Source organism: Oncorhynchus mykiss, chromosome 2 (assembly GCF_013265735.2).
Source record: "Oncorhynchus mykiss isolate Arlee chromosome 2, USDA_OmykA_1.1, whole genome shotgun sequence".
Lineage (NCBI taxonomy): Eukaryota > Metazoa > Chordata > Actinopteri > Salmoniformes > Salmonidae > Oncorhynchus > Oncorhynchus mykiss.
In genome coordinates, this window is record NC_048566.1 from 60,332,032 (window position 1) to 60,359,355 (window position 27,324).

A 27,324-nucleotide genomic window follows, 5' to 3' on the forward strand; every position below is an offset into this window, starting at 1 on the left:
CTTGACCTCGAGCCTCACTGCCACTCTGCACCTCCTGGACTCTGAACTGGTTTTGACCTTTTGCCTGTCCACGACCATTCTCTTGCCTTCCCCTATTTGGATCAATAAACATCTAAGACTCCAACCATCTGCCTCCTGTGTCTGCATCTGGGTCTCGCCTTGTGACCTGATAGTGTCCATGTGTGTGTGTTAACTATTTAACTGTACTAGAATGGCAGTTAAAAGGCAGCTAAAATGTTAAATATCGGTTACCGGTATCATTTTTTTTTGTAATCATGGTTTGGGTGATATGATGAGTAGTTCAATCAAGTCATATCTACATGAAGTGCTTATGGCAAATGGTTGATATGGGGATGTGCATGGAGCTGATGTGCCTATTCCACACAATAGAACAATTTAATGTCATGCTTTCATTCCAACATTTGCTCCAGCTCATTCATTGCTGTACATTTTCCAGTTTAACTGGAGTCAACTAAGGGACTGGCAGTATCATTTTCAGAGTATTGGTCGCATGGGAGACCTAAATTGCCTTCCTGAGTTTTGTAACCTAACTCATCCTATCAAACCTGGTTGCCAGTCTGTTTCTGTTTTAGCCAACACCTGTCTCATATGACATAGACAACAACAAAAGCTGGCTAAAACATCAGTGACAGTGAGTATGGGTAGTGTTTATTTCACTTGCCTTGAAGTTTCCAGCAGATAGATTTGATATGCATTGCTTAGGCTATATACTGTGAGCATGTAGATACACACACACACACACACACACACACACACATACTACTACTACTACTACTACTACTATTACTCGTTACAATTTCTAACTGAATTTTAGTCCTGGGGCCCAAATACTGTAGAGACCCATCTGAGCCAGAAGACAATGAGGCTGAATGAGGTCATTCTGAGTTCTGGGTCAGCTCATTAGCATGTCAATGGCTCCACACACACAGCAGAGGGGATATGATGCAACAGTATATTCTTCATCATCTATCTGTTATGGGCAATTGTAGCTGCTGGTGTGCTTACCCCGTGATAATCGTATAAATAAGCTGTTGTGAAAAGCCAAGTTTAAAAATCTTTGTTATCTAATGATTTTTTCTAAATAGTTCTGATGCTTTTTATGCTCAAATTCTCAACTTTCGCTAAAACTGCAACAAAACCTCAGGAAAGGCACCTGGGTATTCATGATTCCAGTCACTGCTAATCGACAGGGTCAGCGCTGCTTTGCTTAGCTTCATTTGTTCCATTCAGCCAATTTCATAAAATAGATACAGTTACATATTGCAATATTATACTTTGACCTCAAGTATCAATTTGTACAATTTTTTTTTTGCTAGGTAGCGTTTTTGCGGGTTAGGCTACCATTGAACAAACATGAAAATGGACAAAATCCCTTTGAATGATTTATCAAGCTAGAATTTCATTTTCACTTTTTTGATGTTTTGATCTACATTTTTCAGTCATTTCAATTGTTGATGTGAAAATTCCGTTAGAACCGTATTTATTATATGCAGGTAAATGCCAAAATAAAGGGAACCTCCTAAATGAGGGATACAACATATATATTGAAAGCAGGTGCTTCCACACAGGTGTGGTACTGGTTCCTGAGTTAATTAACCAATTAACATCACATCATGCTTAGGGCCATGTATAAAAATGCCCAGTTGCCTACTATGGCTAGAAGAGATTAATCAGTGAATTTGAGGGGTCTCAAAGCAGCATTTTTCATGGAAGAATGGTGTCGAATCCTCCAATAGAGTTTCAGACACTTGTAAAATCTATGACAAGGCGCATTGAGGCTGTCCTGGTGGCTCGTGATGGCCCACCGCTCTATTATTAAGAACTTTAATGTTGGTGTTTCCTTTATTTTAGTAGCGACCTGTATGTGTGTGTAATAATATTTCACATGATAATATTGTTATTAGTGTGTTTTTGGGCGCGTGCAAAAAATAATCTGGTGCATTGGAAGAATTGTAAATCCAAAGTGAAAACATGTTTTTAGAATCTTTTGCAAATGTACTGAACATTAAATACAGAAATAGCTCATTTACATAAGTATTTGCTATGCTATGCTTTGCTATGACACTCCAAATTGAGCTCAGATGAATTAGGATAAATGCTTGGTAAAGATACAGTTCTTCCCTTTCTAAGAGAGGTAATAGACCGTTCATTTAGCGGTGATAATGACGGTACTGTACAGTGTTCGTATCCACATAAAGGTATGTCAGAGGAGCCTGTCTATTATGGTTTTAGGATAAGAAAGATCAGGGATGAAGGGATGCGTCGCTCAATAGGCATGCACAGCAAAAGAGAATCCCTTCCACACACACAACCGCAAGAGCATACACACACATGCAGATGATCAAATGGAAGCACACACACACCTGCATCATGATAGCACATACACACAATGCAGATTATCCAATAACACACACACACACACACACACACACACACACACACACACACACACACACACACACACACACACACACACACACACACACACACACACACACACACACACACACACACACAAACCTGCATTATCACAAACAAGCACACACCACAAATCACCACCCCAAGCCCTTTGGCTGGGAGGGCCCACCATGCAGAATGATTCTTTAACTCTCATTAGCTTCTATATTGTGCCTGAACAAAATAGTCATTGCAATATTAATAAGCAATGTAGTGTATGTGTGTGTGTTTGTCTGTGTGTGTATGGGGGATGTAATATATATCTTCAAGCCTCCAACATAAGCTTTCTGTTTATGCTAGTTATACAATAGGCCTATAGATGGGGAAGGTTATTGAGGACAGGGAAGTTGGGGAGGGACAGGGGCATGTTAGGGTGGCATTGGCAGTCGGAATACAGGTTGTCCCCCCGCCTGGCTGCCTGTGCCCACATGTCTGTGCCCTCACCCAATAATGTCCCCATTGTTGTGCCAGTCTCCCCATGTGTCACCCAGATTCAGTTTGTTGTGACGCCGACCGAGGCGAAAGGGGAGGTATGGGTAGGAGGTGTGGTAAAGAGATAGAGAGGGAGCAAAGGGAAGACAGAGAGAGAGCTTTGGGAAAGGGGTAGGAGTAGACTAGACAGTGGGAAGAATAGGGGGAGTGTGTGTGAGAGAGAGAGAGAGAGAGAACACAAAGACAGCAAGGGGTGGAGAGAGGGGTGCAAGGAGGGAAAGATAATATATTTTTTCTTGTCATGTCTAGTGAAAGCAAAGATTGACAGAGAGATATGGGTGGTGGGGGTGATTATTGTGTGCTACAGCCTGAGGGTCATTGTAAATATGTATGGTACATTTCCATGCCAAATGATGCATCTATTTTGTAGAATATGCTCTATTACTGACTTTGACAACTGTATAAAATATAAACATGCTAATAATACAAACTGTATCAAAGTCAATGTTGAATTGAAGAGAAATACACACATTTTGCCACACATCATACATTCTATGTCGTATTGGCTAGTCATAACCCATGTCATGTCTCATCCCACACAGATCAGACAAGCTAGGCTAAACAGCCGCTAAACCAGGAGCTGAATGTGCCCTACTTTCCAAATATGGGTCCCAGAGCTTAACACAGGGAATTCTCTCACCACCAGGGAATTCTCCATGCCTGAAAAAAGAAATAAAGGAATAGTCCCTGAGAAGAGAGTCCCTAGTGTTTTGTGTGTGTGCGGTGGGGTGTATTGTGTATGTGTGTGTGTGTGTGTAACCCTCTGTCAAATGAGGCTACGCCAATACACTGCAGCTCTTGCACTGTTTAACAGCTTGTGTTACAATATTGTGTATATTTGGATGTTGTCAACATTAGTTGAAAAGAGATTGCGGGCCATATTCTGAACTTGAACCTCGGTGTAAATAAGTCTTCCTTTCTCATCTCCCCATCAATTCTTAACTGAAAACATTTCAGTTGAAACTTGTGTGCTCTTTCCCCGAACCTGTGGTTATTGAGTAAAGGAGAGAGAGAAGGCCATGCCATTTACTATAGGAACAAGGCTCCAAATGACCCCCAATGATAACCAATCCATTTCCTTGTTGATCTCTCTCCACACACAATGCCAAACGTCAGGCGAATTCATGAAGATCAAATGAATTTCTAAGGGGATACGTATTCAAATGCAAATCTCAAAATGGGACCATGGGGGGAAATTGGAATGGGTTCAGATGATCTTCAAGAGAAGGGGGGAGAATGCGTGAATGTTTTCTCAAATTATATTTTCAAATAGGACATTACGTCCCAGGGCTCTTTGGCGTCCCCGTTTCAGAAGATATTCATGAAACCAAGCTATTCATTATGACCTGCATTGTAAACAGAATTATTGCCAAATTATTGCCAAATTATTCTCCAAATGGTCTACTCTTTTGATGTCTGCCGCACATGCACACACACCTTTGTTCTTCCTCTCAAAAAATGGCTGATATAGAGATGCCCGGCGTGGCCATTCCTAAGAAAATCCCAGTCTACTCCAAGGTACAAGCTTCGTGAAGAGAACAAGCTTCATGACTAGGCTACTCCATTTTTCTCTAACCAGTCAGAACAGTCTAGTCTTAGGCAAGACCAGTCTAGCCTAATAGGTTTATTGGAAACCATAACAGCTCTGTTAAAGGATGAGTCAAACCGATAATGACAAAGTTAATCCCTTCTGATATTTTACACATGCACAGACTAGACCGTCTCTGTGGTTATCTGTTCTTACATTACGCACATTACACGCGCACATTACACGCGCACACACGGTACACGAGTCACAAGCAACTACTAGTCTGTCACTACCAGCTCAAAATACTATCGTTTCCCAGGCCTCTGTTCGACGCACACTACTTATCGATCACATACTGACTCACTGTGTGCCCGCGCACCTGCACACCCACGGGTGCACACACACACACACACACACACACACACACACACACATCTCATAAGAGGAGCTTTGAGGACACATTGTGGCAATCCAGCAGACATCAAAGTCTTGTCTCCGCCAGAGTACCACTCCACTCCTGACCACCTTGTGGATTCACGGCAAGTGAGGAACCCGTTCAATCTACAGGGTAACACTTCCAACTGGTCTTTGGTATTATAATGCTTCAAAATCACTTAGCTTCCATATATCAATCATTTATCCCATTGTATGCTACTGAGATAGACGTAGAACATTTAACCAAACTCGTCTGGTCCCCTACACACTTACCCGCATAGGACCAGTCGATGTCTTCTGAGAATTTGCGCTGGGCCCGGTATCCGTATCCTTGCACCAGTTCAGCTGCAACAGAAAGAAAATAGCTCTCAAAAACAGCTCTGTTTATGTCCAAATATGTAATTAGGTTAAATCAGCCTGGATTATTCTTATCATGGCACCAGAATTATTATACGTTCACACAGCCTCTAAATCCTATTGAGTTGGTCTGTTTTTATTTGAGAACTGAAAGACATCCACGTCACTTTGAAAGATCAATTCATGATACCCTCATTCCAAAAGATCATGGCAAAAAAACAACAACAATGCGTTATTACACGTAACAATATTGCTTGTAGGCCATTATGTGCAGTGCAACATTGAGGACCACTCATTTAGAGTGGTCCTCTTGAGTTATTCCATAAAATGTTGTGTTACAGGGTAGGATTAACATTGATTTAATTGTCATTTGTTGTCAAAGATCTACACAAAAAACTCTAATCTCAAAATGGAAGAGAAATTCTAACATTTGTAAAAAATATCATGAAAAATTAAAACACTAATACATATTTTTTTTTATTCTTCAAGCTCTGTCAAATTGGTTGTTGATCATTACTAGACAGACAATTTGAAGTCTTGCCATAGATTTTCAAGCCGAATTAAGTAAAAACTGTAACTAGGCCACTCAGGAACATTCAATGTCGTCTTGGTATATTTGGCCTTGTGTTTTAGGTTATTGTCCTGCTGAAAGGTGAATTTCTCTCCATGTCTGTTGGAAAGCAGACTGAACCAGATCTTCCTGTAGGATTTTTCCTGTGCTTAGCTCTATTCAGTTCTTTATCCTAACAAAACTCTCTAGTTCTTGCCGATGACAAGCACACCCATAACAAGATGCAGATATCACCAGGCTTGAAAATATGAAGAGTGGTACTCAGTGATGTGTTGTGTTGGATTTGCCCCAAACATAACACTTTGCATTCAGGACATAAAGTTAATTTCTTAATTTTTTGCAGTTTTATTTTAGTGCCTTATTGCAAACAGCATGCATGTTTTGCAATATTTGTATTAGGTACAGGCTTCCTTCTTATCACTCTGTCATTTAGGTAAATATTGTGGAGTATCCACAATATTAAACTCTGTAACTGTTTGAAAGTCACTGGGGATTTCTAGGGATTTCACCTCATGGTGAAATCCCTAAGCAGTTTCCTTCCTCTCCGGCAAATGAGTTAGGAAGGACGCCTGTATCTTTGTAGTAACTTCACCATGCTCAAAGGGATATTCAATGTTTGCTTTTTTTACCCATCTACCTATTGGTGCCCTTCTTTGCGAGGCATGGCAAAACCTCCCTGGTCTTTGGAGTTGAATCTGTGTTTGAAATGTACTGCTTGACTGAGGGACCTTACAGATAATTGTATGTGTGGGGTACAGAGATGAGATAGTCATTTCTTTATTTTACCTTTTTTACCTTAACCTTAACTACGCAAGTCAGTTAAGAACAAATTCTTATTTTCAATGACGGCCTAGGAACAGTGGGTTAACTGCCTGTTCAGGGGCAGTGTCACACCCTGACCATAGTTTACTTTGTATATTTCTATGTTGTGGTTGGTCAGGGTGTGATCTGAGTGGGCATTCTATGTTACATGTCTAGTTTGTCCAGTTCTATGTTCGGCCTGATATGGTTCTCAATCAGAGGCAGGTGTTCGTCATTGTCTCTGATTGGAAACCATATTTAGGTAGCCTGGGTTTCACTGTGTGTTTGTGGGTGATTGTTCCTGTCTATGTGTTTTCACCAGATAGGGCTGTTTAGGTTTTCGTTACGTTCTTTATTTTGTAGTGTTTGTATTGATTCGTGTTTTACGTTTGTTTATCAAAACATGGATCGCAATCTACACGCTGCATTTTGGTCCGATCCTTGTTCTACCTCTTCATCAGAGGAGGAGATAGAAGAGAACCGTTACAGAATCACCCACCACCAACGGACCAAGCAGCGTGTCAACAGGCAGCAACAGCAGCGTAAAGAGGAATGGACATGGGAGGACGTTATGGACAGCAGGAGTATGGACTATACTACTTGGGAGGAGATCGACAGGTGGGCGGCCGACCCAGGGAGAGTGCCGGAGCCCGCCTGGGATTCGCTGGAGCAGTGCGAGGAAGGTTATCGTAGAATGGAGGCGGTGAAAGCAGAGAGGCGCTGGTATGAGAAGGCAGCACGGCGACGCGGATGGAAGCCCGAGAGGCAGCCCCAAACATTTCTTGGGGGGGGGCTAACAGGGAGTATGGCTACGCCAGGTAGGAGACCTGGGCAGACTCCCTGTGCTTACCGGGGGGCTAGAGAGACCGGACAGGCACCGTGTTATGCAGTGGTGCGCACGGTGTCTCCAGTGCGGGTGCATAGCCCGGTGCGGTATATTCCAGCTCCACGTGTTGGCCGGGCTAGATTGAGCGTCGAGCCTAATGCCATGAAGCCGGCTCTACGCAGCTGGTCCCCAGTGCGTCTCCTTGGGCCGGCTTACATGGCACCAGCCTTGCGCTCGGTGTCTCCGGTTCGCCTGCATAGCCCAGTGCGGGCTATTCCACCTCGCCGCACTGGCAGGGCGACCGTGAGTATTCAACCAGGTAAGGTTGGGCAGGCTCGGTGCTCAAGAGCTCCAGTGCGCCTGCACGGTCCGGTTTTTCCAGTACCACCTCCACACCCCAGCCCTCCGGTAGCAGCTCCCCGCACCAGGCTTCCTGTGCATGTCCTCGGCCCAGTACCACCAGTGCCAGCACCACGCATCAGGCCTACAGTGCGCCTCGCCTGTCCAGCGCTGCCGGAGCCCTCCTCCTCTTCAGCGTTGTCGGAGTCTCCCGCCTGTTTAGCGCTGTCAAAGCTTTCCGCCTCTACAGCGCTGCCGGAGTCTCCCGCCTGTTCGGAGCTGCCAGTCTGCAAGGAGCTGCCAGTCTGCAAGGAGCTGCCAGTCTGCAAGGAGCCGCCAGAGCTGCCAGTCTGCAGGATGCCGCCAAAGCTGCCAGTCTGTGAGGAGCCGCCAGAGCTGCCAGTCTGCAAGGAGCCGCCAGAGCTGCCAGTTAGCATGGAGCAGCCAGGGCCGCCAGTCAGCATGGAGCAGCCAGGGCCGCCAGTCAGCATGGAGCAGCCAGGGCCGCCAGTCAGCATGGAGCAGCCAGGGCCGCCAGTCAGCATGGAGCAGCCAGTCAGCATGGAGCAGCCAGAGCAGCCAGTCAGCATGGAGCAGCCAGAGCTGCCAGTCAGCATGGAGCAGCCAGAGCTGCCAGTCAGCATGGAGCAGCCAGAGCTGCCAGTCAGCATGGAGCAGCCAGAGCTGTCAGTCAGCATGGAGCAGCCAGTCAGCATGGAGCAGCCAGTCAGCATGGAGCAGTCAGAGCTGCCAGTCTACCAGACTCTTCCAGATCTGCCAGTCGACCAGACTCTTCCAGATCTGCCAGTCGACCAGACTCTTCCAGATCTGCCAGTCGACCAGACTCTTCCAGATCTGCCAGTCGACCAGACTCTTCCAGATCTGCCAGTCGACCAGACTCTTCCAGATCTGCCAGTCGACCAGACTCTTCCAGATCTGCCAGTCGACCAGACTCTTCCAGATTCTCCAGTCAGCCAGGATCTGCTAGATCCAACTACCTGCCTGGGCTTCCTCTCAGTGCTGAGCTTCCTCTCAGTGCTGAGCTTCCTCTCAGTGCTGAGCTACCCATCAGTCCCGAGCTACCTCTGTCCCGAGCTGCCCCTCTGTCCCGAGCGGTCATTAAGGAGGGTAACCTATCTAGGGACGCTAAGGAGGTGGACTAAAACTATTATGGAGTGGGGTACACGTCCAGCGCCAGAGCCGCCACCGCGGACAGATGCCCACCCAGATCCTCCCCTATAGGTTCAGGTTTTGCGACCGGAGTCCGCACCTTGGGGGGGGGGGGGGGGGGTACTGTCACACCCTGACCATAGTTTACTTTGTATATTTCTATGTTGTGGTTGGTCAGGGTGTGATCTGAGTGGGCATTCTATGTTACATGTCTAGTTTGTCCAGTTCTATGTTCGGCCTGATATGGTTCTCAATCAGAGGCAGGTGTTCGTCATTGTCTCTGATTGGGAACCATATTTAGGTGGCCTGGGTTTCACTGTGTGTTTGTGGGTGATTGTTCCTGTCTATGTGTTTTCACCAGATAGGGCTGTTTAGGTTTTCGTTATGTTCATTACGTTCTTTATTTTGTAGTGTTTGTATTGATTCGTGTTTTACGTTTGTTTATTAAAACATGGATCGCAATCTACACGCTGCATTTTGGTCCGATCCTTGTTCTACCTCTTCATCAGAGGAGGAGATAGAAGAGAACCGTTACAGGCAGAACGACAGATTGTCAGCTCGGGGATTTGAACTTGCAACCTTCCGGTTACTAGTCCAACGCTCTAACCACTAGGCTACCCTGCCGCCCCAAAAAAGATGTTACCTTTTCACGTGTGAGTTCCAAATATCAGTAATGGTTGACCCCAATGTCAGTTTTATAATGCGCATGATGTCAGAATGCACTCACTGTTCCAAAATGTGATTTTTACATAACAGTACAGTTAACCTGCTCTGCCCTCAAACCAAGGCACGCTACGCTGCCTGCTAATTATCTATAGACAATGTTTCAACTTGCCAATTTAAAATTATTTTCTAACAAGTTTTATTTTCTAACAACAGTTTGAAGTAGCCCATTTCACTGTTACGGTTAATTTATCTTTGAGGCTTTACTGAGCCGGACAAACTTCTCTCTTCAACAAGAGCCCAAGCACTTCCCCAATGTTTCCCCAGATCAAATATGAAGACATTGTGCATCTCTAGTCAGAACAGGCTCCAAACTCCACAGACCAAAGAGCTGTCAAACGACACCAGAAACAAAATTGTAGACCTGCACCAGGCTGGGAAGACTGAATCTGCAATAGGTAAGCAGCTTGGTTTGAAGAAATCAACTGTGGGAGCAATTATTAGGAAATGGAAGACATACAAGACCACTGATAATCTCCCTCGATCTGGGGCTCCACGCAAGATCTCACCCCGTGGGGTCAAAAAAATCCCAGAACCACACGGGGGGACCTAGTGAATGACCTGCAGAGAGCTGGGACCAAAGTAACAAAGCCTACCATCAGTAACACACTACGCCACCAGGGACTCAAATCCTGCAGTGCCAGACGTGTCCCCCTGCTTAAGCCAGTACATGTCCAGGTCCGTCTGAAGTTTGCTAGGGCATTTGGATGATCCAGAAGAAGATTGGGAGAATGTCATATGGTCAGATGATACCAAAATAACTTTTTGGTAAAAACTCAACTCGTCATGTTTGGAGGACAAAGAATGCTGAGTTGCATCCAAAGAACACCATACCTACTGTGAATCATGGGGGTGGAAACATCATGCTTTGGGGCTGTTTTTCTGCAAAGGGACCAGGACGACTGATCCGTGTAAAGGAAAGAATGAATGGGGCCATGTATCATGAGATTTTGAGTGAAAACCTCCTTCCATCAGCAAGGGCATTGAAGATGAAACGTGGCTGGGTCTTTCAGCATGACAATGATCCCAAACACCCCGCCCGGGCAACGAAGGAGTGGCTTCGTAAGAAGCATTTCAAGGTCCTGGAGTGGCCTAGCCAGTCTCCAGATCTCAACCCCATAGAAAATCTTTGGAGGGAGTTGAAAGTCCGTGTTGCCCAGCAACAGCCCCAAAACATCACTGCTTTAGAGGAGATCTGCATGGAGGAATGGGCCAAAATACCAGCAACAGTGTGTGAAAACCTTGTGAAGACTTACAGAAAACGTTTGACCTCTGTCATTGTCAACAAAGTGTATATAACAAAGTATTGAGATAAACTTTTGTTATTGACCAAATACTTATTTTCCACCACAATTTGCAAATAAATTCATTAAAAATCCTACAATGTGATTTTTTTCTCTCATTTTGTCTGTCATAGTTGAAGTGTACCTATGATGAAAATTACAAGCCTCTCTCATCTTTTTAAGTGGGAAAACTTGCACAATTGGTGGCTAACTAAATACTTTTTTGCCCCACTGTATATCGTGCTGTCGTTTCTACTGTAGCATACCGTATGTATGTATGCATGGAGCAAAATGTATTTCACTGTTTTATTCACATGTTTTCAAGTACTGCTGACAAATAATGCATTCTGATTCTTGCATAGATTTTAATGGACACATAGGATGTGTGTAAATTACTTTTTTGAAGGTTGTACTGATTATGATGAGCTAATACTAAGCTATTTTACGTGGTGCCATGTTTGCACAATGCATTCTGTTTGTCAGGTAAGCATCTGTCAGACCAAAGATGATAGTTCACTCAACTGACTTATGGTGTATTCAAGACAACTGGGAACTGAGGTCAAATCATGATGTCAGTAATTTTCAGGTCAGAAGGTCAGAGCTCTAGAAAGAGGCCCGAGGTCTTGAGTTTAAATTCCGAGTTGGATGACCGTTCAAAACAGTTTTCCCCAGTCGGAGCTATTTTTTTTTTTTCAAGTTCCCAGTTGTCTTGAACGCACTGAAGTCGGAAGTCAGAGATTTCCGAGTTTCCAGTTGCTTTCAACGCGGAATCAGATTGTAACTATGGTAGGTCAGGGTTGCCAGCTCAGACTGTAACGATCGTCGTCCTCCTCGTCTGAGGAGGAGTAGGAAATATCGGACCAATGTGCAGCGTGGTACGTGTTCATGATGTTTATTTGCCTGAACACTGAAATACAAAATAACAACGTGAATAAACAAAACAAACGAAACAGTCCCGTGTGAAACAAACACTCACACGGAAAAATAATCACCCACAAAACACAGGTGGGAAAAGGCTACCTAAGTATGATTCTCAATCAGAGACAACGAACGACACCTGCCTCTGAATGAGAACCATACCAGGCCAAACACATAACCACAACATAGAAAAAGGAACATAGACTACCCACCCCAACTCACGCCCTGACCATACTAAAACAAAGACATAACAAAAGAACTAAGGTCAGAACGTGACACAGACCCCATTTCCCATTCCCATTTCCAAATTTCTTCTGTTTGACCCCCATTTATTGATAAATCCCCCCATCAAAGTAATTTTCCCTGCATCTTATCCCCCCATGATACCTTCCCCGATATTTACCCCCCCATAAACTTATACACTGTAACAAGTACGTCGAAGATTTGTAAAATGCTGAAAAGTGGCCAAACTAAGTTAATATTTTTTCAGGCAATGAGTGCAGCCATCTTTGTCTTTGACTTGGTTTACGTGCATCTTATAGTGAATGGCATTCTGGGATTATAGAGTTTTCACTTGTCAAACATGAACCATCATAAAGAATTTAGCTGCTGTTAGCTTAGCTGACACGCATCTCTTTTCTAAACAATAAAAGGTGAAGTTGAGGAATAAAGTTGTGAAGACCTTTATTTCCCAGGAGTACAAATCATTGTTTACATGCTTTTCAAACAACAATGCTTTTTAGACACGTTTGTTGCATTATACGTTCTGTTGCTACTGTTCCAATCACATATTGGTGATGGAACGCTGCAGGTGCCAGTCAACAATGATCACAATATGTGAGCGTACGTATCAAAGAGTTCAACACTATTATTGCACATAGAGTGAGTCCATGCAAATTCTTATGTGACTTTGTCAAGCAAATTCTTACTCCTGAACTGATTTAGGCTTGCCATAACAAAGGGGTTGAATGCTTATTGACTCATGACATTTCAGCTTTTCATTTTCTATTAATTTATAAAAATGTATAAAAACATAATTACACTTTGGCATTATGGGGTATTGCGTGTAGGCCAGCGACACAACATCTCCATTTAATCCATTTTAAATTCAGGCTGTAACCCAACAAAATGTGGAAAAAGACAAGGGCTGTGTCTACATAACTGATGGCACTGTAGGTCTGCAGCACACAGACCATTAACATAATGCACTCTGGGGGTTGTCTGTGGAATATATCCATGCGTGTTTGTTTACTTGTCTCTAGAAAACCATCCGTGCACGCGCGCACGCAAACACACACACACACCTCACCAGCAGACATAATTATCCTTGCATTTCACTGTACCAGTGCTGCAGAATGATTAGGAGGGGATAGTTTATTATTACAATGCCCTATGAGTCCTGTCTGGAAAATGAATTGGAGCCAGATCCCTCAGGGCTACACTGCCAGGCAATTACGGAAGAGTTACTGTCAGAACCAACATGCCTCATTATCATAGCTTGCACAAAGCACCTGCTCAATAAAGCATAGGGAAACAAACCGATTACACCAAACGTTCTGGAAATGTTGCTGAAGCCAAGTGATGTCCACGAATGGGAGACGAGGATGTGCTACATTTCTGCAACATTAATAACGCCAAAGGTTTTCAAAAAGTGTGGACATGAGGGACCCTCGCAGAGCGACTGATCGAAAGCAGGAGGAACTTATTAGAAGACAGGGTACCGGTTTGACCTTTTCTAAACATGTTCAACCTTTAAACAACATTCTTCCGTAGTTGAGCATTTTGTCTACAAAAGATTGTCATCTGGGGGGGGATGAAAGAAGCTTGTTATCCTTTATAAAAAAACGAATTCACTTACAAATGCATAGGCCCCAAAGTCCAACAGTACTGGAAATGTGCTGGAAGGGTCAATGTAAAAATAATATATCTACGTCAACACAGTACGGCTCGGGTTGCCACAATAGTGTGAAAAGGGTCTTAAACCATGTGCAAATCTTGACCTGACCTGACTCTGGTTGGAAGAAGATGAGGATGGGGACTCGTGCTCTGCTGGGCTGTTTTCATGTTTGCCTGTGATATCATTTCTCTGTCTAATCCTGGATTAAATGGCTTTGACCAAGCAAAAGTCCACTTTTCTCACAATCTTCCCAAAGCAGTATACCAGTAACTCTTCTGGGGAGTTCAAAGAATGCCGCTGCAGAGCATTTGCTATGTGTTGTATACTGAGCTGGTTTAAATAGCCATTAAGGATATCATCCAAAAGGTGCAAAGGGATATAGTCCCGCTAGTAAATAATATTTAGGAAACTAGTGATAAATAGATCTCTTTTTTTCCCTTTTCGCATTCTCTTCACTATTATCTCTATCTTGTGGTCTTCCTCACATTGTTGGACTTCACTGGTCTGTGCCCGCCTAACACTGGGGTCAGCCAAGGGTCATGACCTCTCGTTAAAAGGTCAGGGGTTGGAAGTTCACTCACACACAACCCTTTGTCTTCTTAGGCCTTAAAGCAACGCGTTTCTTTCCAACACAGGGACATCTCTACAAGGGATTTCTCTCCTCCTCTCCTCTCCCTCGCTAATCCGAGAGATATGATTGCCTACAAGAGTATTTGGCGTCCTATTCTTTCTGTTCAGTGCAGATGAGGGAAGGGTACAAGGAGAGTAAACCTTTAATGATTATTGAGATACAGCCTCACTGTCCCTATCTCCCTTGGCTGACCTTCTGATGTACCATACTGAGACCATACAGAAAGGAATGGAAGCCGGCAATGATATTTTCTACTCATACTTCTGTGATGCTCATGTTGGAGAGACAACTGTAGCTCTCTTACCACTCATCCTCCTTTCCTCTCTGTTTCTCAAATTACTTTTATTTATATCTCTGCCATGTTCCTTTTCCTCCCTGAGATGTGTTGGACATACAGTAAGTAGGGTCTATAGCAGGGCTGTTCAATTCTGGTCCTGGTGGGTCGAAAAACAACTGTTTTTTGTTCCTAACTGTTAGTTAATTGCACTAACCTGGTTTTGCAGGTCTGAATTAGTCCCTTATTAGGAGAAGATGAACTAGTAGTGTTTCGGCCCTCCAGGACCGACATTGAACAGCCCTGGCTACTTAACTCCTTATGCCCATCTGTCTCTCTCTCTCAGCTCATTCCTCTCCCTCTTGTCTCTCTTCTCTCTCTCTCCATCTATCTCAATCTCTCTCAAAGCTACATACTTCTTCTCCCACTTGATCAGTATCTGCATCTATATCTCTCAGCCTCAGTCTTTTCCTCTCAGCCTCAGTCTTTTCTCATCTGTCCCTCTCTCTCTTTATCTCTCTCTCTCTCTCATCTTATCCAGTTTGTCTAGAGACCTAACTTCTCTATTTCACCAGTACAGCAGTCACTCACATGCCAGTGTTCTGTCTATAGAGTGTAAACAATGGCTTTCACATGAGACACCTGTCCATTTCCAGCACCGGTTCATTCAATAGGCTTGATTATATTACACTGTGTGTGTGTGTGTGTGTGTGTGTGTGTGTGTGTGTGTGTGTGCGCGTGCATGCATGCATGCCTGCTTGACTACATATGTGTTTGTGTGTGTTGTACATGTGCATCTGCTGTGTGTTGCATGTGTGTGTGTGTGTGTGTGTGTGAGGTGAAGGGCACCATGCATATCCCTATTTAACATCAACAGAGGATTACTACATGGGCTTGTCTTGCTTTGTCCTGTGATCCTCTTTAAGGATCAGTGGTGCACCTGTGACTGAAAGGGAACAAAAAGCTTTCCTTAAATTACAACATGGGCTGCTTAACTCATTGTGGCCCAGTGTCTCCATTTGTGGCGTTTCCGAATTGAAAACTACAATGTCCCGACAGACATTGAGCATCTTTCGAAAATGGATTGTGTGAAACTATCCAAGGATCTAAAAAGGCTTTTGAGAGTGTACATTTGCTTTACACGGCTTGTACAGTGCTACCATCTCATGTAGATATCACAAGAGGTCGTCCCAAGTAACTGAGAGCTACACTCCCAGACAGATAATTCTTGTCCCATTGTCTTGTCGAGTTGTCTCCTTGATTGCCTGCCCCCCCCCCCCCCCCCCCCCCGGTTTGGTTTCACTCAATCAACAGAGGTTTTTATTTCACCAAGGAGGTTAGCCTCATAGCCTACATTGAGACACCAGGTTTCAATTTCCTGTTGTAACTTTGTCTGAATGGAGTTTGGACAAACAAAAACCAGTCTGAATGGCACGTCGCTTGTACATGCACAGATCAAACAGCCCATAGATTCAGTTACAGTGAGACTACAAAGAGCACATCTGCTAAAACAAGCGTGACCACGGTAGAACTGAAATATTCATGCACATACAGTAAGTACAGCAGGAAGGCCATTGGAAAACGTTCTATTTAAAATCGGGGAGTGGACTGTGGATCTGTCTCTGTCCGTTCAAACGTTCGTCACATGCGATATCTCAGCACTGGGAGGATTTTCCAGAAACTTGGGTTAATGATGCGTCTAGCCATAGAGATCAGGCTTTTATAAAACTCCACTGATTGGCCTAAGGCGGGAACTATAGTAATTAACTGAAATGTGTTTGTCACAAGCAGTATCTCAATTGGCCCAAGGGGGGGGTGCTGCTGCATCACTCATGGGGGACGACATGTTTGCTGTTGCCTTGTTAATTGCTTGTTTTATTCAAGGGAATAATGTCGGTGAAGAACGAATGTCAATCCCTAAAAAACATTGACTGTCGAAAGCTTTGTTGAACTCCTGCTATAAAACTCTACTACCTCATTATCCTCATCAGAATGTAGAACGTCAGTTGGTAGTAAATCAAGTGGTGCTAGTGGTTTTGATGACTCAGCCATATAGTGTGTGAAACAATGGTGGGAAGAATGTGCGGTCTCACTTTACAGTGCTCATGAATTAATGAAGAAGGTTTAAAACACACACAGACGGTCAGGGTGAATGGTGGAGGAGGTTAAACTAATAGTAACGATGGAGCGGACAGATTCATTCTGCATTTCTCTGAACGATAATACTGTAGTCAGCTGAACAAAACAATAATCTCCTACTTTAAGAGTGATTTTCTAAAGAGTTTTTATCACACATTTTCCCATTACAATATCCTTTCAGTGATAATTGAATCTGAATCCTGCCTGACGCTCAACATCGAGGAAGGGAGTTATGAAGTCCTGCAACTCAAGAGAGGGACTGAATAGTTCCCCCAAAATGCTTGTCCAGTGAGAGGAGATACTTTATTGTAAGACTTCTCCTCAGTATGAGTAATCCTGAGCTTACTAGTTAGAGAGAAGGAGAGACACGGAGAGGGAGAGAGAGTAAAGAGAGAGAGAGAGAGAGAGAGAGAAAGAAAGAAAAGAGAGCAAGAGAGTAAAGAGGGAGAAAAAGAGAGCAAGAGAGTAAAGAGGGAGAAAAAGAGAGCAAGAGAGTAAAGAGGGAGAAAAAGAGAGAGAGTAAAGAGGGAGAAAAAGAGAGCAAGAGAGTAAAGAGGGAGAAAAAGAGAGCAAGAGAGTAAAGAGAGAGGGAGAAAAAGAGAGAGAGTAAAGCGAGAGAGAGAGAGGGAGTAAAGAGAGAGGGAGAGAGATTAAAGAGAGGGAGAAAAAGAGAACGAGAGTAAAGCGAGAGAGTAAAAAGAGAGAGAGAGAGAGAGAGAGAAAGAAAAAGAGCGAGAGAGTAAAGAGAGAGGGGAGAGAGAGAAAGATAGGCCACGACCACATCTGTGTGTTTCTCCAACAGAGGGTGGCCAGCCAGCCTTGTGTGTGTATGTAGCCTATAGAAGGCTGTGGGTCTGTGAAGCATCCATCATGCTGCTGCATGGTGAATAAAAGGATTAACCAGACCTTGGGAGACACTGGCTAGCCCACGGAGCAGGAGCACAGAATTCTACCTTAGCCAGAAAGGTTGAGTAAGGCAGCCCATGGCAATGGGGACCTCTTGAAACCCGACAAATGTGCAGTTCCTCTCCAGAGGTCACTGAGAAGGTTACAGCAGAAGATATAAAGAAGTGTCATGCTAAGTGTGGCTGTTTGATATAAAGAAGTGTCATGCTAAGTGTGGCTGTCTTCCGTTGTAAACCAACAGACAGGCAAAGGAAGTAGTCAAAGTGGTCACGGGTAAACAGACAACCGGCTTCTATTACTACACCCCCTCACACACCCTGCATTCACACAGAACCTGTGCCAATCATTTCATTGGCAATAGCCAATGTCATATCTCAGTTCCCAGGTTGCATCGAGACAGTAGGGTAGAGGTGCAAATCCTCCATGGAGTGATGCCACCAAACACACAAAGGCAGCCTGTCATTCATTCAATAAGGATTACCATACACAAATAAACTGGCAAGTTCTACAATGCATCATTTTGCTTGGGTGGGAAAGCATGACTGATGGTCTTTGGGGATTCCTGTTTGATGGTGTGTGTGTATATATATATATATATATATATATATATATATATATATATATATATATATATATATATATATATATATATATATATATATATATATATATGCGGAATACATATTTTGGTTGAATGCATTCAGTTGTGCTACTGAATTGGTATATATATATATTTATATATATGTGTGTGTGTGTGTGTTTCGTGTGGTGTGAGTCCAGCTGCTGATCTGAGATCTGCAACATGCCACACTTATTAGCCCAAGGCAGTCTGCTCTCTAAACTGATAATGTGGCAGCACAGCTGGAGCATTAGGGAAAGGGGATACCAATTCAGTAGCACAACTGAATGCATTCAACCGGAATATGTATTCCGCATTTAACCCCACCCCTCTGAATCAGTGAAGTGCGGAAGGGTGGGGGGGTGGGGCTACCTTAATCGATGTCCACGTCATTGGCTCACACACTTTAACAGCGGGGGTGTCATGTATTGTCATGTTGTGTCTTGTTTCTGTCCTTTCCCTTCACCCTGTCTCCCTCTGCTGGTCGTTATTAGGTTACCTTTTCTCCCCCTCTTTCCCCCAGCTGTTCCTTGTCTCCTCCTAACTACCTCGTCACCCCTTTTCCCACCTGTTCCCTTTTTCCCTCTGATTAGTCCTCTATATCTCTCTCTGTTCCTGCTCCTGTCTTTGTCGGATTCTTGTTTGTGTTGTTCATGCCTGAACCAGACTATCGTCATGTTTGCTGCAACCTTGTCCTGTCCTGTCGGAACCTGCCGGTCCATCTGAGCCTACGTTTTGTTTTGTTATTAAAGAAGCTCTGCTTACGTTAATTCGCTTTTGGGTCCTCATTCACGCACCGTAACAGAAGAATCCGACCAAGAATGGACCCAGCGACTTCGGATCCTCTCCACTCAGCCGTCGAGATCCAGGGAGCGATGCTAGGCAGACACGAGCAGGAATTGTCTGCTGCTCGACATGCCGTTGAGACCCTGGCCACCCAAGTCTCCAACCTCACAGAACAGGTTCACCATCTCCGCCTCGATCCACCGGCCACTTCCAGGGCTTTCGAATCTCCGGAGCCCAGAATCAATAGCCCGCCGTGTTACTCTGGGGAGCCCACTGAATGCCGCTCGTTCCTCACCCAGTGTGATATTGTGTTTTCTCTCCAGCCCAACACTTACTCCAGGAGCACTGCTCGTGTCGCCTACGTCATATCTCTCCTTATTGGACGGGCTCGTGAGTGGGGCACGGCAATCTGGGAGGCAAGGGCTGAGTGTACTAACCAGTATCAGGACTTTAAGGAGGAGATGATACGGGTTTTTGATCGATCTGTTTTTGGGGAGGAGGCTTCCAGGGCCCTGTCTTCCCTATGTCAAGGTAATCGATCCATAACAGACTACTCTATTGAGTTTCGCACTCTTGCTGCCTCCAGTGGCTGGAACGAGCCGGCTTTGCTCGCTCGTTTTCTGGAGGGTCTCCGCGCAGAGGTAAAGGATGAGATTCTCTCCCGGGAGGTTCCTTCCAGCGTGGATTCCTTGATTGAACTCGCTATTCGCATTGAGCGACGGGTTGATCTTCGTCACCGAGCTCGTGGAAAGGAGCTCGCGTTCTCCGTTGCCCCCCTCTCCGCATCACTACCATCTTCCTCTGCCGGCTCGGGTGCTGAGCCTATGCAGCTGGGAGGTATCCGCATCTCGACTAAGGAGAGGGAACGGAGAATCACCAACCGCCTCTGTCTCTATTGCGGTTCTGCTGGTCATTTTGTCACTTCATGTCCAGTAAAAGCCAGAGCTCATCAGTAAGCGGAGGGCTACTGGTGAGCGCTACTACTCCTGTCTCTCCTTCAAGATCCTGCACTACCTTGTCGGTCCATCTACGCTGGACCGGTTCGTCAGCTTCCTGCAGTGCCTTAATAGACTCTGGGGCGGAGGGCTGTTTTATGGACGAGACCTGGGCTCGGGAACATGACATTCCTCTCAGACAGTTAAGGGAGTCCACGGCCTTGTTCGCCCTGGATGGTAGTCCTCTCCCCAGGATTCAGCGTGAGACGCTACCTTTAACCCTCACTGTTTCTGGTAATCATAGCGAAACCATTTCTTTTTTAATTTTTCGTTCACCTTTTACACCTGTTGTTTTGGGCCATCCCTGGCTAGTTTGTCATAATCCTTCCATTAATTGGTCTAGTAATTCTATCCTCTCCTGGAACGTCTCTTGTCATGTGAAATGTTTAATGTCTGCTATCCCTCCTGTTTCCTCTGTCTCTTCTTCACAGGAGGAGCCTGGTGATTTGACAGGGGTGCCGGAGGAATATCACGATCTGCGCACGGTGTTCAGTCGGTCCAGGGCCACCTCTCTTCCTCCACACCGGTCGTATGATTGTAGTATTGATCTCCTTCCGGGAACCACTCCCCCCCGGGGTAGACTATACTCTCTGTCGGCTCCCGAACGTAAGGCTCTCGAAGATTATTTGTCTGTAGCTCTTGCCGCCGGTACCATAGTCCCCTCCTCCTCTCCCGCCGGAGCGGGGTTTTTTTTTGTTAAGAAGAAGGACGGGTCCCTGCGCCCTGCATAGATTATCGAGGGCTGAATGACATAACAGTGAAGAATCGTTATCCGCTTCCTCTTATGTCTTCAGCCTTCGAGGTCCTGCAGGGAGCCAGGTTTTTCACTAAGTTGGACCTTCGTAACGCTTACCATCTCGTGCGCATCAGGGAGGGGGACGAGTGGAAGACGGCGTTTAACACTCCGTTAGGGCACTTTGAATACCGGGTTCTTCCTTTCGGCCTCGCTAACGCTCCAGCTGTCTTTCAGGCATTAGTCAATGATGTCCTGAGAGACATGCTGAACATCTTTGTTTTCGTTTACCTTGACGATATCCTGATTTTTTCACCGTCACTCCAGATTCATGTTCAGCACGTTCGACGTGTCCTCCAGCGCCTTTTAGAGAATTGTCTTTTTGTGAAGGCTGAGAAGTGCTCTTTTCATGCCTCCTCCGTCACATTTCTCGGTTCTGTTATTTCCGCTGAAGGCATTAAGATGGATCCCGCTAAGGTCCAAGCTGTCATTGATTGGCCCGTCCCTAGGTCACGCGTCGAGCTGCAGCGCTTTCTCGGCTTCGCGAACTTCTATCGTCGTTTCATCCGTAATTTCGGTCAGGTGGCAGCCCCTCTCACAGCCCTTACTTCTGTCAAGACGTGCTTTAAGTGGTCCGTTTCCGCCCAGGGAGCTTTTGATCTCCTCAAGAATCGTTTTACATCCGCACCTATCCTTGTTACACCTGACGTCACTAGACAGTTCGTTGTCGAGGTTGACGCGTCAGAGGTGGGCGTGGAAGCCATTCTTTCTCAGCGCTCCCTCTCTGACGACAAGGTCCACCCTTGCGCGTATTTTTCTCATCGCCTGTCGCCGTCGGAACGTAACTATGATGTGGGAAACCGCGAACTGCTCGCCATCCGCTTAGCCCTAGGCGAATGGCGACAGTGGTTGGAGGGGGCGACCGTTCCTTTTGTCGTTTGGACTGACCATAGGAACCTTGAGTACATCCGTTCTGCCAAACGACTTAATGCGCGTCAGGCGCGCTGGGCGCTGTTTTTCGCTCGTTTCGAGTTCGTGATTTCTTATCGTCCGGGCTCTAAGAACACCAAGCCTGATGCTTTATCTCGTCTCTTCAGTTCTTCAGTAGCCTCCACTGACCCCGAGGGGATTCTCCCTGAGGGGCGTGTTGTCGGGTTGACTGTCTGGGGAATTGAGAGGCAGGTAAAGCAAGCACTCACTCAAACTCCGTCGCCGCGCGCTTGTCCTAGGAACCTTCTTTTCGTTCCCGTTCCTACTCGTCTGGCCGTTCTTCAGTGGGCTCACTCTGCCAAGTTAGCCGGCCACCCTGGCGTTCGGGGTACGCTTGCTTCCATTCGCCAGCGTTTTTGGTGGCCCACCCGGGAGCATGACACGCGTCGCTTCGTGGCTGCTTGTTCGGTCTGCGCGCAGACTAAGTCCGGTAACTCCCCTCCTGCCGGCCGTCTCAGGCCGCTTCCCATTCCCTCTCGACCGTGGTCTCACATCGCCTTAGATTTTGTCACCGGACTGCCTTCGTCAGCGGGGAAGACTGTTATTCTTACGGTTGTCGACAGGTTCTCTAAGGCGGCTCATTTTATTCCCCTTGCTAAGCTTCCTTCTGCTAAAGAGACGGCACAAATCATCATCGAGAATGTTTTCAGAATTCATGGCCTTCCGTCAGACGTCGTTTCGGACAGAGGTCCGCAATTCACGTCTCAATTTTGGAGGGAGTTTTGCCGTTTGATTGGGGCTTCCGTCAGTCTCTCTTCCGGCTTTCACCCCCAGTCTAACGGTCAAGCAGAACGGGCCAATCAGACTATTGGTCGCATCTTACGCAGTCTTTCTTTTCGCAACCCTGCGTCTTGGTCAGAACAGCTCCCCTGGGCAGAATACGCCCACAACTCGCTTCCTTCGTCTGCGACCGGGCTATCTCCTTTTCAGAGTAGCCTCGGGTACCAGCCTCCGCTGTTCTCATCTCAGTTCGCCGAGTCCAGCGTTCCCTCCGCTCAGGCTTTTGTCCAACGTTGCGAGCGCACCTGGAAGAGGGTCAGGTCTGCACTTTGCCGTTATAGGGCGCAGACTGTGAGGGCTGCTAATAAGCGTAGAACTAAGAGTCCTAGATATTGTCGCGGTCAGAGAGTTTGGCTCTCCACTCAGAACCTTCCCCTTAAGACCGCTTCTCGCAAGTTGACCCCGCGGTTCATTGGTCCGTTCCGTATTTCTCAGATTATTAATCCTGTCGCAGTTCGACTTCTTCTTCCGCGATATCTTCGTCGCGTCCACCCGGTCTTCCATGTCTCCTGTATCAAGCCCGTTCTTCGCGCCCCCGCTCGTCTTCCCCCCCCCCCCCCCCCCCCATCCTTGTCGAGGGCGCACCCATCTACAGGGTCCGTAGGATTTTGGACATGCGTCCTCGGGGCCGTGGTCATCAGTACCTAGTAGATTGGGAGGGGTACGGTCCTGAGGAGAGGAGTTGGGTTCCCTCTCGGGACGTGCTGGACCGTATGCTGATCGAGGATTTCCTCCGTTGCCGCCAGGTTTCCTCCTCGAGTGCGCCAGGAGGCGCTCGGTGAGTGGGGGGGTACTGTCATGTATTGTCATGTTGTGTCTTGTTTCTGTCCTTTCCCTTCACCCTGTCTCCCTCTGCTGGTCGTTATTAGGTTACCTTTTCTCCCCCTCTTTCCCCCAGCTGTTCCTTGTCTCCTCCTAACTACCTCGTCACCCCTTTTCCCACCTGTTCCCTTTTTCCCTCTGATTAGTCCTCTATATCTCTCTCTGTTCCTGCTCCTGTCTTTGTCGGATTCTTGTTTGTGTTGTTCATGCCTGAACCAGACTATCGTCATGTTTGCTGCAACCTTGTCCTGTCCTGTCGGAACCTGCCGGTCCATCTGAGCCTACGTTTTGTTTTGTTATTAAAGAAGCTCTGCTTACGTTAATTCGCTTTTGGGTCCTCATTCACGCACCGTAACAGGGGGTGGCAATAACACTAAATGCATCATCAATTATCCTGAGGGCCATCATCGTTTACTTTTTTTAAAATGGTCAGGCCCCCTGGCCAAAGCGCCTGGAATTTGCACACAAGGAAGAAGTACATGGACACTGGTTCAAACCAACAAAGGGAGTTGTAATAGAATACTTTAAACTTCCTTGTTGGATGTTGAATACTTCAAATGAACCATTTGCCGGCACATCAGGACTGAGTTGATGGTAAACATCTGTAACTCAAAAGATAATATTTGACTACGGGCCGGGTTTAATCAAACCTGACGTAGCAATGTTTATCCAGTTTCATTTTTTACATAACTAAACCTACTGCCCACACACTGATCTCAAAGATCCTACCTGTGAGAGGAGTCGACGTTGTAGTTTATAGTGTCCAAGCACATCATGCAGCTTTAGTGACGACGCAGAGAAAAGGTTTCTGTCTAAACGCCGATGTCTAAAATCAGGGTTCTCCAATCCTGGTCCTGAAGAGAAAGTCCAGGCTTTCATTCCAGCCCCTCAGTAAAACACAACAGACCGAAGTCCCTGAACAGTTGATTATTTGATTACTGTGTTAGTAATGGGCTGGGGGAAAAGCATGCACACACCCAGTATTTCCCCAGGACTAGAGTTGGAGGATCCTGGTTTAATTGTGGATTGAACTGATTTGATCCTTGTATATACATGGCTGTACAGTGCTGGCTCTTGTCCAGACTGTGGAGGATTCTAGAATGATTCCACATTCTGTAGAGTAAAAGCTCATGTCATTGTGAGATGGGTCAATTGGCATTGTGGGACTGTGTGGGAACAGGCTGTATGACAGGCATCCTGCTGGTTCTGGCACACTCTCATTGTGCCTTTTTTAAGTGACTCTGGAGAGTGTCTGTCGATGCCCGGGTGGCATGACGACGTGCCACAGTGTGTGTCCGACGGGAGGAGTGTGAAATGAGTTGGAGTGTAAGTGTGTGTTCACACTTCTCGTTGAATTCTGATCTCTCCGGCCTGTATTTTCCAACACCAGGTCCCCTGTACCGGGGTGATAAGACTGAGTGGCCCAAAGTGTGTGTGTGTGTGTGTGTGTGTGTGTGTGTGTGTGTGTGTGTGTGCACCTGCATGTGTGTATGTGTGCTAAGTGCGTAGGGCTGGGAATTGCCAGGGACCTCACAGTACAATATTATCACGATAGTCAGGTGCCGATACGATACGTATTGCAATTCTCACGATTCTAGATGTACTGCGATTCGATACTGTGATTTTATTGCGATTCGACGTTCCAAACATATTGCTCACCATATGTCTGCTGCAGAGGATCAAGAGAGAGCCATGAGAAACCCAGTTTGGATCAGTCATGGAAATAAAAGTGCGGCAAAAAAATACTAAGATAATACTGGAGTTTTGGAGCAGGTACAGCCAACCAGCGCAAAAAAGAACGTTGCGATATTGTCAAAACGATACGATATACTGTCAAAAATAATATCCCAAAATGTAACTTTATCAATAATTTCCCCATCACTATACATGCGTACAATTAGGAGTATGTGTGCATGTGATAAAGAACAGATGAGGGAAAGAAATATAGTATCTCTGTGTGTGCGTGCATTAGTGCGAGCGTCTGTGCACGCATACACTCCTTCCTGTACATAATGACCCATCCAGAGAGTCTGTCTGATTGTGGACTCTGTCTAATGGCTCCAGCCGTTTAAGGTTTCCATCGTTATCCTCCCTGGACTCAGGCCAGACACACAGTGTTTATCCAGCGTTTCTAATGTGTCATCCTAACGTTCCCCTGCAGAACTGAACTGCAAGAGGATAAGCAAGGCCTGGTCCAGTAGCCAGCCATATTCCAAGCACCTGATCTAGCTCTTGAGGTCATCTGGCCAGAGCAAATCAGCATGCAGGATTCGTGGGGCCCAACTCCCTGGAAAACAAGTGGACCGCATTATGACCTACAGGCACAGTGACTTCCCCTGGTCTCCCACACATTGCCATGGCCACAGATTCAGCCTTTTTCCTCTCACTGCCTGCCTTGGTTAGGATGTACTGTTTCATTTCACACCACAGAGAAATCACGATCTTGCAATCTGCATCTCTGTCTCTCTTATCACCTCTGTCTCGATCACTCTCTGGGTGGTGTGAGAAAAAGGATCGTGTCGTGTTATTCAGACAGTCTTCCAGAAGTCTCTTTTTTGTCATTAGTTCCTCGCCCAAACGTCTCTAACGTCTCTAGAGCGGGACAGTGAACGTTTTAAACAAGATATCACTTAGCCCGGCTTGTTTAGAGGAAAAGAGAGAGTCTTACTGGAATCAAAAGGGGAGAGTTACATCATAATGATCTCAGAGGACTTATTTATTTATTTTTTAAATCAACTTTGGGTAAAACGCAATAGCGTACATTGAAGTGTGGGAGCGCCTACAGAAAAGACCATTAAGGATTATATACAGGCTGTGATTTATGAACCAAGAGCCATTTGAAAGCATTTTAAAATGTATTTGCTATGGCTACATGACATCACTGTATTTGGCAAATTGCTCCTTCAGGAAGAACGGTGTGCATTCGGTCTCCATATGGTACTCATCATCAATCATGAAAGTATTCACACCCTCCGTTCTCTGATTGTTTCCTGTCCCCTCACCTTGAAGCTCTCACCAATTAGAGCTACCAGCTTTCATGTTCCTGTCCGGTCAACTTGATTAGGTGTCTGTCACGTCAATAAAAATGAAGGGAACATGAGTAACGACAGCTTCTAGGCTAATTTGTCATCATTCTTATGAAAAAGGTCGAGATCATGGTTGTTAGGAGGCACAGAGGGCGGTTACACAGTCTTCTTGATTATTTACACTGTCCCATTCATTGATGGTATCACAATACGAGGCGAGTGCTGAACATGATAGTCTCAGTTGTCTGGCTTGGGAGATCAAATCTGTGTGTGTGTGTTTGATGAAATGCAGGATAGATGCCAGCCCTTACATAACCATTCTAACCTGAATCCAGTCATCAATCAGGTACTATCTCCGTCCTCATGGATCGGAATAGCATAAGATAGAAGACTGGACCCCTGTCATTATTCACCAAGTAACACGCCTGTGGCGAAGACTTAAATAGCAGTTGAAAGCTAAGCATACAGCTAAGTAAATTAGTGAGGGGGGGATGTCATTGATGTTCAATGAAATTAAATATGCTTCACCAACACACATAAACGCGTGCACACACACACACACACACACACATACACAATTGCCTCTATAAAATGCAGTTGACAAGACAGAAACTGTCTTCCCAATTCCACCGGGACCAATGGCAGAGATAAAAAGTTGATGAGGCTGTCCTATTCCACAGAAGAGATACTTTCGGCAACTGTGGCAAATCGTTTTAACCAGATTTCCAAATGCATAAAGGATTCGTTCTGATCATGGAGCCTGGTGAGGCTATTTTGGCATGGGCTCGTCTAGACATAGATCTAA

General features: G+C 45.6%; 1 protein-coding gene across 7 annotated transcripts in view; it reads right to left on the minus strand.

The window, feature by feature from the left end:
* Window positions 1–27,324, minus strand: part of ptprz1a (protein tyrosine phosphatase receptor type Z1a) — a 79,631-nt gene that overhangs the window by 39,020 nt on the left and 13,287 nt on the right. For all 7 annotated transcript variants that reach the window (XM_036952084.1, XM_036952111.1, XM_036952102.1 and 4 more), the window contains exon 2: window positions 5,207–5,278. In XM_036952084.1, the coding sequence (XP_036807979.1) occupies window positions 5,207–5,278 (72 nt within the window). The remainder of the gene's footprint in view (window positions 1–5,206; window positions 5,279–27,324) is intronic.